The sequence below is a fragment of the Corythoichthys intestinalis genome, chromosome 7, assembly GCF_030265065.1.
Source record: "Corythoichthys intestinalis isolate RoL2023-P3 chromosome 7, ASM3026506v1, whole genome shotgun sequence".
Classification (NCBI taxonomy): domain Eukaryota; kingdom Metazoa; phylum Chordata; class Actinopteri; order Syngnathiformes; family Syngnathidae; genus Corythoichthys; species Corythoichthys intestinalis.
The window spans coordinates 30,362,269-30,375,028 of NC_080401.1; the positions used below are offsets into that span (position 1 = coordinate 30,362,269).

At 35.9% G+C, this 12,760-nt stretch overlaps 1 protein-coding gene across 3 annotated transcripts in view; it reads left to right on the forward strand.

The window, feature by feature from the left end:
- The first annotated feature begins 687 nt into the window (after positions 1–687).
- The window catches only part of LOC130919145 (zinc finger protein 600-like), a 37,643-nt gene continuing 25,570 nt past the window's right edge, over positions 688–12,760 (forward strand). Inside the window, exon 1 of one of the 3 annotated variants that reach the window (XM_057841618.1) lies at positions 688–1,942. In XM_057841618.1, coding sequence (XP_057697601.1) covers positions 1,498–1,942 — 445 coding nt within the window. In that variant the 5' untranslated portion in view covers positions 688–1,497. Of the gene's footprint in view, positions 1,943–7,175; positions 7,508–12,760 lie in introns of those variants that run through there. The other 2 variants (XM_057841617.1, XM_057841619.1) reach the window with 2 other exon arrangements.

The following is a 12,760-nucleotide window of genomic DNA, read 5'->3' on the forward strand; positions in this document are numbered from 1 at the left end:
TACACAATCGAATGAGGAATGGGGAGTGGAGTTTTTTTTTACTGTTATTTTTGTATATTTGTTTACTGCTATATGTTAACTTCATACTGAAATAGTAGTTTGGTTTAGCCTGAGAGGATTTTTGAACAATTTTGGAACTAATGTACAAAACATTTAATTTAAAAAAAAAAAAAAAAAAAAAAAAAAAAAAAAAGGAGGGGGGTGCATCAATAATCGTTTTATAATCGAATCGGAGCCTCTGAATCGTAATCGCAATCGAATCGTTAGGTGCCCAAAGATTCCCAGCTCTAATATATATATATATATATATATATATATATATATATGTATGTATACAGTGGGGAGAACAAGTATTTGATACACTGCCAATGGGTATCAAATACTTGTTCTCCCCACTGTATATAATCTAAGTAGTAGTCTAAGTACGTTTGCCAAATTTCTAAAACCATAATTTCATTCCATACAAATCATTTTGTCATTTTTCCAGTGGTGTACGTTGAAAACATGTTTGGTTTATTAAAAAAAAAAAAAAAAAAACAATAAGTTTAGTTTTATTTGAAGTTGTTGTTGTTGTTGTTGTTGTTTTTTTATTACAAAACATGCTTTGACCAATGCTGTCCCACACTTTCATGAGTGGTGGGAGTCGTTTTATCACATTGGTAGAGCCTGGAGCCTTAAACACCTGAATTTCTGGCCATGAAGTGACACCTTGTTCCTCACGGCTGCATGTTGAATGATGACCTCTCATCATTCATGTGTGAAAATCAGTATGTTACATTAGTAATGGTCACAACAGTAGACATATTGCCTGCAAGTAAGCAAAATATTAAGTTTTTCTGTGTGTACCGTTCAAACATCTGCTGCGCACCATTTATGCTAGGAATTAGCTGTAAAAAATGGTCACAACTGTAAATAAACTAAATGAACCTACGTTTTTACATTCGGTTAAAATAAAACAAACCTTTAAAAAAATACACTGACAACATTCTTTGAAGTATTATTTTCATAGATTAAAATTCGAGGTTTAAAGATTGGGGAAACTACTTCCGAATGGAAAGTACCGACAAAAGAAGTATTAAAAAAAAAAAAGATCACCTCTTATTTTCTTGTTGCGTTGGTAAATAATAAAAAGAAAAGCAGTTCTGATGCTAGCCGGAAGTACTGCGCAGTGCACAGTATTTTATCGGCCACGACAAATACAGGAAATGAGGTCATAACAAAGTCACGGCAGGTAAGCTAGCAGTCATGAAATTAAAATACAAGTACTGTATTTTTCGGACTATTTTTTAAATATTTTGACTGGCTCTTTGACTTGCACTCGAGTGCGACTTCAGTGTATTAAAAACTGTACCTGTTATTTCACAGTAACCGGCATCACTTACAACGAGCCGCGAGAGGGCGCTCTAGGTTTGTGTTAACTACCGGTATCTGCTTTTCCTGTACCGCTAAAAACAAATCTACCATAACAGACAATTCTGAAAGACTGAACACGAAAAAATGCCCCCCAAAAGAAAATCATACTGTGCAGCTTTCAAGCTGCAGGTAGTGAAATATGCAACCAAGAAGGGTAACCGAGCTGCAGGAAGGACTTTTGGAGTGAACGAGAAACTTGTAAGGGACTGGCGGAAAGCAGAGGTTTTCCTTACTGCAATGGAGAAAACGAGGAAAGCCAATCGTGGGCAAAAGGCAAGATGGCCACAGCTGGAGAAGCGACTTTACGTATGGGTGCTGGAACAACGAGCCGTCGGGATATTATTGTCGACAGCGCAGTTACGTTTACACGCCGCGGAGGTTGCCAGTGCAATGAATTTAAAGGACTTTGTGGGAGGAGCATCGTGGTGTTACCGCTTCATGCAACGGAACAGTCTCTGTTTTGAAAGGGCCATGTTAAAGCCGTCTTCTAATCAACCAGCAGGATTAAAGACTGAGGACCACAATTTCCGTAAGTTCTTCCATTGACAACAGTAGGCTTCCAATTCGTTTGAACTGGAAGGAATGGCATTGAATGGTCGCTAGACGTCCAATCCATTCAGACTAGAGGGCGCTGCCAGGTTTTCCTGGTCAAACTGGATTGAACGCAGGGGCGTCACTAGACCTAAGGCGAGCGAGAAATTTATTATTATTATTTTTTTTTTTTAGCCCTTATCTATCATAAAAAGTCAGAAATAACGCTTTAAATGATGTATAATCAAACCAAAATACAAATTTCTGTAAAAAAAAAAAAAAAAAAGGAAAAGTTTTTGTTGTTTTTCAGCTATCAGTATTCAAAATTAAAATTTGGACATCCCTTGTTGGTAGTGGCGTACAGTGTTGTTAATCTTACTGAAAAAAAGTAATTAATTATAGTTACAAATTACTTCTCCCAAAAAGTAATTGCGTTAGTAACTCAATTACCTGAATGTAAGAGTAATTAGTTACTTGGCAAAGTAATTGGTGATAATTACTTTTTTTTTTTTCCCCCTCAAAAAAAAAAAAAAAAAAAAAAAAAAACATTGGCCACACTATGTGAAGTTTTTTGTGAAGGTTTTTGGTACAATTGGCCCGAGCCCAATTCTTTACCCAAATTTACCCTTTACCCTGAATCAACTGTTAAAAGTTGTTAAAATTGCTCCCATTATTGCATTTGTTCCCTTCTCTCTACTTTCGACATATGAAAGTTTTAAAACTGTTTCATCATTTAAAGATAGATTCAAGTCAAGATTTTGCCGATTTAGAAGTATTTTAGATAAAAAGTTACTTAGGTTCGCTAGGAAGGTTCTCTACAACAGAGCCGTCCTAAAAAGTCTACTGCTTTAAGATGGCGGCTGTCTACTAACGCATTTAGTGCCATGCAGTGTTGTTAATTTTACTTTAAAAAAGTAATTAATTACAGATACAAATTACTTCTCCCAAAAAGTAATTGTGTTAGTAACTCAGTTACCTGAATGTAAGAGTAATTAGTTACTTGGCGAAGTAACTAGTGATTTTTTTTTTTTTTTCCTCAAAAAAAAACAAACAAAAAAAACACACAGGTCACACAATATGAAGCTTAAAGGGTTTGGGGGACAATTGGCCCTAGCCCAATTCTTTACCCTCCACTTAACTAGACACAAGGGTATTGCGATAACTAGCTAGTAACCTTTGCTATATGTGGAAGTCATTTAAAGTTGTGAATCAATCGTTAAAGTTGTTAAAATTTCTCCCGTTATTGCATTAGTTCCCTTCTGTCTACTTTAAACATGTGTAAGTTTTAAAACTGTTTCATCATTTAAAGATAGATGTAAGTTAAGATTTTGCCGATTTAGGGGCATTTTAGATTAAAAAAAAATACTTAGGTTCGCTAGGAAGGATCTCTACATCAGGGCCTTCCTAAGTTCCTGAGAGGTCTACTGCTTTAAGATGGCGGCTGTTTACAAACGCATGTAGTCCTTAAAACATGTTGGCAATGCAGCAGTGTCTGTCATTTGCATCTAGTTCTATAATATGATATCTACCGTGTCATGTGGGCGTAGTTTGTCGGCTATGGCTGCAGTCAGGTATTATTGGAGCCACCTACCATCGCGGTTGCAACGGCGTCTTCCCCACTCCTGCTCTGCTCTCGTCCCCGTGAGTCCGGTTCTCTCAGACTTTTTTTTTTATTCAACCAAATTAGTAACGCATAGTAACGCACGCCTTTCCCGCCTCAGTAACGGTAACGGCGTTGCCAAGATGAGAAAAGTAATTGATTAGATTACTCATTACTGAAAAAAATAACGCCGTTATATTGTAACGCCGTTATTAACAACACTGGTGGCGTACCGCACGCAACACATCACTTTTGCTCATTACTATTCATGATGTTAGCAACTGTTGCTAGGAGGGTCAAGCTGGCGTTTGTCTCTAATGCTAAATGCATGCAAAGAGTGTACGAACGAGATGTTTACTGAGGTAAACCTACCAATTCTGTCCGAAAATGACGTTCCTGATGCCAAATTCACATACAAATGTTCAATTAAAGAGCTGGCTTGAGTGTCAAAGGTTGAAAAAGACGGGAAAAAGCCGACCTGATCCAGAGGTAGCTTTTTTATCCACACCTTTTACTTGAGTGCATTGCCTTACGCCGTTGAAAATGATATTCTCCTGTTTCAAAAATCTATTCTTTACGACCATATGTCGTCTTTCTTATTATCTTATTTGGCTTCGGGAAACGTATGAAGAAAACATCCTTCATATGTCGTAATGTCTAGAGTCGTTTCTACAAGTTCCATAGCAGCACTGTTTACTATGCATGTTCTTTTTTGAAAGATTACCGGCAGAAAACAAGCAGTACTATCACGGGTTGTATTCGAGGGTGCTTTTATGTTGACCCACTTCCGGTTTACGATGGTGACGTCAAGGTCTAAAAATAGCATCTTGCGGTACGCTATTCAACTTTGCTCATCAACTTCCATCCGTCCTTCACCTCTTCCTACACTATGCCGCTCTACTTTGTCTAGACAGAAATGGGGAAATATCACTGGAAGTGTTATGCAATTAATCAGTGTTACTCAACTAGTAGGCACTGACCTAGAAGTGGTTTATGTTGCCTAGGTGGGTTACCTAACTTACCTCTCTCATTCCTCCTTGCTTGATTTATCCTTACTGTGAGCAAATAACTTTCTAATATCCATATGCAAGAGTAATGCCGTTTGAGTTAAATAGAAATAAAAAGTAATACTGTAATCATGTTACGGATTACAGGGAATGCAGCAACAAATAAAATGCTTGTAAAACAGCTGGAAATTATGATGAGCACACATACAAAATTGTTAAAAGTTATATCCCAAAGATAGGCAATTAATTCATACAGATTGATTATATTCAGTTTGGTCCTATAAACAAATAGCAAAAAATAGCATCAGTCTTGATACATTTCAAAGTTTGCCACAGTCTGTGACATTTCCGCTGTTAAATCTTCGGTTATCAGTGTCCACATGATGGCGCCACAAACGCAGAATTCGCACAGCTTTACTTTGGACGCAGTTTTTAAGAACCCTTGTTAGAGTGTGGGTGTGTGTGTGGATAGGCCAAACCGTAGAAAAAGTTGTTCTTTTTGCCAAATACCCGGCTACTTGTAGACATGGCCTTAAACAAAGCTCTTGAGCGAGAGGCTCGCACTCAAATCGCATTTGATTGTCATTCTATTCATAGCCGGTTAGCTAAAAGACGGCAGCTAATCAGATACTTCAATATGTGACCAGAGTATTTTACCGCAGTTAACTGCCTGATACGTAAAGTTGAACCATTTAAATTCACAATTCATGGGAATAGGCGACCAAACAAACATCAACACGGAAGTAAAAACGAACAACAAGGATGGGCAGTTTATCTGCCGCTAACCTGTAAAGCGGGTGGGAAATGTAATTTGCACTCTCGACTGAATGATTGGCACACTCACCGTAATATTGATGCTTCATTCACGTGTTGTTGGAGTAATTGAAAAAATGATTTTCTATTAAATGTTGTCTATAAAAAGTGCCAAACAGTCACTCAACTTGTGATGTATCGTTGGAGCATTAAAATGGGTTACTCTTCTTTGTAACCAACCATTTTTTTATCCCACATTATGACTTTATAACACATCAGAACGACTTTCCAACTCAGATCTCCTGGCACACATGAACGCAGGATATCTCCCAAAGTTGCTTCCTGGAAGTATCAACACATATGCCTATCACAGCCAAAGTTAACTGCATAAATTACCATATTAAGGAGCCATGTGCAGATTGTGTGTATGGAGTGAATAGAGTAATATTACCATATTAAATAGACACATTCTGTAGATAATGCGCTGAAGATTAAAAACTATAAGTATTTTTGTATTACCGGTATTATTATTATTTTTTTACCTGTGAAACTTCTAGTTAGCCACTGCAGATCAATGCTGGGGCACGTGCCCCAGTGAAATATGTCTGCAGCCGCCCATGATTGGACGTCTAGGGCCGTTAATGGCAACCAATAAGTTAATTAGTTAATCTAAAAATTATATAAAAATGAAAAGTAATAAAACAGTTAATTTTCTCTTTTTATATAATTTTCATTTTTAATTAAAATATTGAAAAGCAGGGGAAAATACTCAAGTTTTGTTTTTGATTTTTAAAAATATTTAAATTGTGTTTAATTGAAAAAGAAAAAAATATTATTTAATTGAAAATTTATATTAAAATGCTGTCATTTAAAAAAAGTTTTAAAGAAGTCGATGCACTTATTACTTTTCGTAAGCCATGCATGTCGGGCCGGATCTGGCCCCCGGGCCTTGATTTTGACACCTGTGACAGACTGTAATCAATCAACCTTAAAGAATTACATTCATCTTCAAAGATTTTATTATTATCATTATTAGAAATAAAAAGCTTGTGAAGTCGCTGCTCATGTCGTTGTTGTTTTTGGGGTATTGTACACTATCAATTTTTATCTATTCTGTTATTCATGGACAGGTCACAGTGAAAGTTGGTAGGTATGTATATTGATCCTTGGAGACCTATTTTTATTTTTTTTTGTTTCAAGGTTGATTAATTAATGCTGCCTTCATGTGGTGCTGTAATTATGATAAATAGTTTGTTGAGTCAAAAATTGCAAGCGACTGCCCGGTCAAATCGTATTATCTACTGGAGAATTGGGAACTTATTTTGACACCCGAGTTTCCGAGATTAAACTACATTTTACCTTTCAAAATGGCAGAGACCGAACAAAGAGCTGTGAATGGTAAGAAACTAGGTTTTTAAAGATTTACCATCAATTTGTCTGTTATTTTGACACCGGCATAATAACCTAGTGTACACAGTTATAAAGTAAAACCTCCAGCTAAATCAAGAAGGCTCACCAGTGCCTGTTCTTCCTGAGGACACTTAGGAAGAACCAGCTGTCTTCAGCTGTGGTGGTAAACTTTTACTTCTGTCCTATAGAAAGCATTCTAACGAACTGTGTGACAATCTGGTTAGGAAGCTGCACTACAGCTGAGCACAAGTTCTGCAGAGGTGGGTGAAAAAAAATAAGTAGCAATAAAAATAAATTGAATCTGAAAATTCTTCTTATCATTATTAATACTATCAATTCCTTCAGAAAGTTGTAGTCTTCGTCATCTTTTAGTTTACAATGAAATTGTTGATTCAATTTCTAAATTGTCGCTGTCCTGTGGAAGACGCATGCTATACCCCACACCAGTAGACGGCGGTATTGTACATGTTTTCTACAAGCCGCAATGTAAACACAGAAGGAGAAAACTGGTGGGACAGTCAAGATAAGTGCAGTCTGTACTAGCCAGACCCATCTCGAGACCGTTAGAAACAGGTCAACGAAGTTTGTTTGACTTTCGATATGAGCAAAGTCAAAATGTTGAAGGATTTGATGAAGGAGAGACTAAACGTCGCCGCCGAGGAGATATTTAAACTATTCGAGATAACAATTGCAGACTACGAGGAGAAACTTTGCCGAAGCAAAGAAGATCATGAGAGACGACAAAACGAACTTGTGGACGCGATCGCAGAGCTTCGAGTTCGGCTATACAAACGTTTGTATTCTTTTCTTCCTTTTGAACTAATTCCATAAAGTTGGCCAAGACGAAAAATTCGAGACCAGTAAGAGCGCTCTCTGGCCTGTTCCCGCTAAGTCATAAATATTCGCTGTCCTCCGCATGCTGCGTCGAATCCGACGTTAAAAATTCCACGATCAGTGGCGCCTCCAGAAATTTTTCATAGGGGTGGCCAGATGGGGCTACTTAAAATATTGGGGTGGCCAAGACTAAAACCCATAATTTCAGGTTTTCATTATATAATTGCAGTAAAAAGGTCAGGGGAAAACTATCAGAAAGGCTTAAGGACACGGCGACTGATATACTTTGGCGTATTGTGTAAATATTTGATGTTACTAATGATTTAATGTGCATAGTCCATAACTGTCCAGTCAACATTTTGAGTTTCACAATTCTGTTTTATTGTGTTATGTATATATTAGGCATAAAGTGTACATTTAACTAGGGCTGTCAAACGATTAAAATTTTTAATCGAGTTAATCACAGCTTAAAATTAAATAATCGTAATTAATCGCAATTCAAACCATCTCTAAAATATGCCGTATTTTTCTGTAAATTATTGTTGGAATGGAAAGATAAGACAAGACGGATATATACATTCAACATACTGTACATAAGTACTGTATTTGTTTATTATAACAATAAGTCCACAAGATGGCATTAACTTTATTAACATTATTTCTGTGAAAGGGCTCCACGGATAGAAAGACTTGTAATTCTTAAAGGATAAATGTGAGTTTGTATATTGTGACTAAATATTGCCATCTAGTGTATTTGTTGAGCTTTCAGTAAATGATACTGTAGCGACTTAACTGTTCTGCCCAAATGCATGATGGGAATTGGTGCAACCATGACTGTGTGTGGTGGCTGCAAATGCTATATCTTCTCTGCGTTGGGTACACTACAGGGTGTTAAGAAAAAGATCATCAACTGTCATTTTTCCCCACGTTGCTTCTCACAATATTTATAGCTGCTGTGGGAGAGATGAAAAAGCTTTTGCCAATTAAAAGCACGGCCCCAATGAATGCTTGTATCTACTCCACTCTTTTATCTCTGTATATAAGTAAAACGGCACCATTGTAGGCTGTTTGCGGCAATGCGTGAATGAGTCGAACCGCGAATGCGTTAATTGCGATAAATATTTTCACGTGATTAATTTTAAAAAATTAATTAGCGCCCGTTAACGTGATAAATTTGACAGCCCTACATTTAACAAAACAAAGGCATTCATTTGGGAAGAAATGCATAACTGATGCTACAACAATCTTACGATATACTGGCAAGCGGGGTGGCCAGTGGGGTGGCCAACCAATTTATAGGGGTGGCCGTGGCCACCCCTGGCCACCCACTTGTGACGCCACTTCCCACGATGCAAAATAGGCAATTGTACAAAAAAAAATTACAAAGTTTTGTAAAGTTATCTTTTTCAATAAATTTTCTCATTTCTAATTCTACAAGGGGGCGTAGAACCATTGACGGTCAGTGGGGGATTGTGAAATATTATTTGCCCCTTTGACCCAATAAAAATGTCCATTGATGTTTGTGATCAAAATTAGGATCAATTATAGTGGATTCTTAATATTTTAAACCACATATGTTGTTTTTCTTTTTTTAAATTGAAATTTCATTACACAATTTTGATAAGGATTTTTTTCTAAAGGTGACATTAAAGTAGTTTATAATGTTGTTTTAATCTATGGCCATGTCTACACCCAGATTGCAGACCAACGTTGAAAAGATGTTGGATATACATCCCGCTGTTGAACTTATATCGTTAAATTAACGTCACTTTTGCACCCTTAATGTTGTTTCAACGTTGAAATCCTTACGAAACCTAAACGTCATTTCGATAATTAATAGTATTGGAACAACACTGAATCAATGTTATTTTTTTTTTACCAAATTGCCTGCTCATCCATAATTCAATTACTTTTCAGTCATATTACCCGGTCAATCATAAATCAACAATTTGTCAACATTAGTTCATCAACTATCAAACAATGTTAACCTAACTATCGAATGACATACTATAGAACAATGTTGTTTCAACGTCACTTGACGTCGAAAATTTCAATGTCAACCATACTGATGATTTTGATGGAAAATCAACGTTTATTCAATGTCGGTCTGCTATCTGGGCACCTAGAAGTTTTTTTTTTTTTCAACGAAGGATCCTGTCCTCATACACCCAGAAAAAATAATTACGTCCAACCACCACGTTTGTAGAAAAAAAGCATCCATGGCCAACCGCATTGATTCATTTTTAAATGCATTCATGGCAATGCAGGAAAAATAATTGTCTGAAATCTCGTCCATCGCATGTGCTCCTCAATTTGGAGCAATGCAAGAGTTTGTAAATTAATTTTAAGCAAAAAAACCCAGTCTAATAATTACATCCAACCCATTGCGATGTTTTTTTTTTTTTAATTTAAATTATTATTATTATACATTTACATATACAACATAATCGGCATGGTACATTGTTGTCTAAATTTAAGCATAACAGACAAGCCTGATGAATAACCATAAATCATACATCTGAAATTACTATCACACAGAAAATGTAAGTGAAAAGAAAGTTATAAAGTAACATACCGTAAGTAGAGAAAATATATAACAAAAGTAAATAAATAAACCAATAAAAAAAAAAAAAAAAGCAAACTCAAGCTCCTCAACAATCCTACAGTTTCATATACAGTGGTACCTCTACATACGATCGCTTCGACACACGAACTTTTCGACATCCGACGTAAAATTTGACTCGCCATTTGTTTCTACATCCGACGACATGCTCGAAATACGACGACAATGGCAGCACCGCAGACGAATGCACGGCGGATTTTCTTGTGTGACAAATCAACACAGGTTTCAGAAAAGGTTGATACAGGTGGGGAAACAAGGAAAAAGTTGATGCTTACCTTCTAAATGAAGATGCAAATGACAGAAAAATATGAGCGTGGGGTGGGCATCCGTGAAATGGCTCAACAATACATCTCCACGGTCCTCCTCCGACCATCGTTCGCCAGTCTTTATAAGTTAAGCTGACAATTCTTATTGTGGTAACATCTCCAAAGAAATCGCCAGCTTCGCCACGTTTTCATCATTTCTTTCACAACTTATTCAACACAAAACGCCTGCTGTCTGCCGCAATTGACGGTGTTCTCAAGAGAACATTCAAAGTGAAAGTGAAACTCAAGCTCACCGGTCCGTCTCTGGCACGTCAGCGCCGCGGTGCGTTCAGGTACACAAAAAAACGTCCGCCTTATTAGAACCCGATTCGTTACACTATTACAGGAATTATTATTGTTCTTTTTATTATATTATTCCAATTTTGATTTATAATTTATTTGTTTTGCTACGTGTAATTGCCATTTGTAATAGCACCAGCAGTATTTTGTAAGGATTTAGTGCAGGTTTTTGGGCTGTGGAACGAATTAATGGAATTATAATGTATTCCTATGGGAAAATCCTGCTCGACATACGACCATTTCGACTTACAAACAAGGTCCTGGAACGGATTAACTTCGTATGTAGAGGTACCACTGTATTTCAATTCCTTAGTATGAGGACTTCATTCTCCTGGGCCTGCTTTTTTTCTTTCTTTGTGTGGCAGTAACACTTTGTCGAAGGCAGTAGACGAACATAAGTTTTCTTTAAAAATGAAACCTTTTTACTTTGACCACTTGTAATTTAGGCGTATTTCCATTTACACAGTAAACAGTCAATCACCTTTCTTTTGTTCCAACAGCTTAATTGTTCATTTCATAAATTAACATTGTGATTGTGATGGATTATTTCAGGTGTTAAGACAAAATAATCCACACAAAAATTATTATTTGAAATAACAAAAACATCTGAAGAGGAGTGAGAAGAAGCATAGCTTATAAGGTCCCCACCCCTACACATTCAAAATACAATGAATTTTATACATAAGACGTACCTCCATATAATTCAAAACTGTACATGCATATCAATATAACAAAATAAATCAATAAGTGAATAAACACAAAAAGATAATACAAACTTCAAAACCATCATTGCACAGGCTCACACATGTAACACTGAAATATTGACTGTTTAAACATTCTCTTGAATTGATAAATATTTTGACATTCTTTTAACTCGACATTCAGAGTATTCCATAGCCTTACTCCACAAACTGATATGCCGAAACCTCTCATTGTTGTTCTGTTCTTAATCCTTTTAAAATTAAATGTCCTTCTTAGATTATAATGCGCGTCTTCTAAATTAAGCAATTGTTGAATATTACCAGGCAATTTATTATTTTTTGCCTTGAACATATTTTGTACTGTTCGGTAATCAACCAAATCAGCCGATTTTAAAATCTTTGAATCAAAAAAAAGTGAATGAGTATGGTCCACATATCCTTTCTTTTGAATAACACGTATTGCTCTTTTTGGAAGAATAGTTAGAGATTGCAGTGAAGTTTTGTAAGTATTTCCCGAGACTTCCACACAGTAAGTTAAATAAGGAAGAACTAAAGAACAGTACAAAATATAGAGAGAATCAAAACCTAAAAACAATTTTGCTTTATTTATTACTGAAATACTCCTTGATATTTTATTTTGCAAATATTTAATATGTGATTTCCAACTATTTTTTTGTCAATGATGACACCAAGAAATTTGATTTCAGAAACTCTCTCAATGTCCACACCTTCAATAGAAATAAATGCCTGTGAATTACTTTTATTATTACCAAACAACATGAATTTTGTTTTTCCTAAGTGTAATGATAATTTATTATAATCAAACCAAATTTTCAATTTACCCATTTCATTCATAATATCTCCCTGTAGTTTCTTTAAATTCTCTCCTGAACAAAAAATATTTGTGTCATCTGCAAAAAGAACCAATTTCAATAACTTAGACACATTGCAAATGTCATTAATATACAGAATAAACAATTTGGGCCCCAACACCAACCCTTGTGGTACCCCACACACAATATCCAGATGAGAAGAACAAAGATCCCCTAGTTTAACAAATTGTCTCCTATTAGATCAATAGCTCCTAACCCAATCTAATACTATTCCCCTAATACCATATGTATCTAATTTGCTGATTAATAGTTGATGATTAATGGTATCAAATGCTTTTTTAAAGTCGATAAATATTCCTATAGCGTGTTGTTTCTCATCTATGGATTTTGTGATTTCTTCTGTTGTTTCTATCAGTGCCATTGTTGTTGATCTATTTGAACGAAAATCAT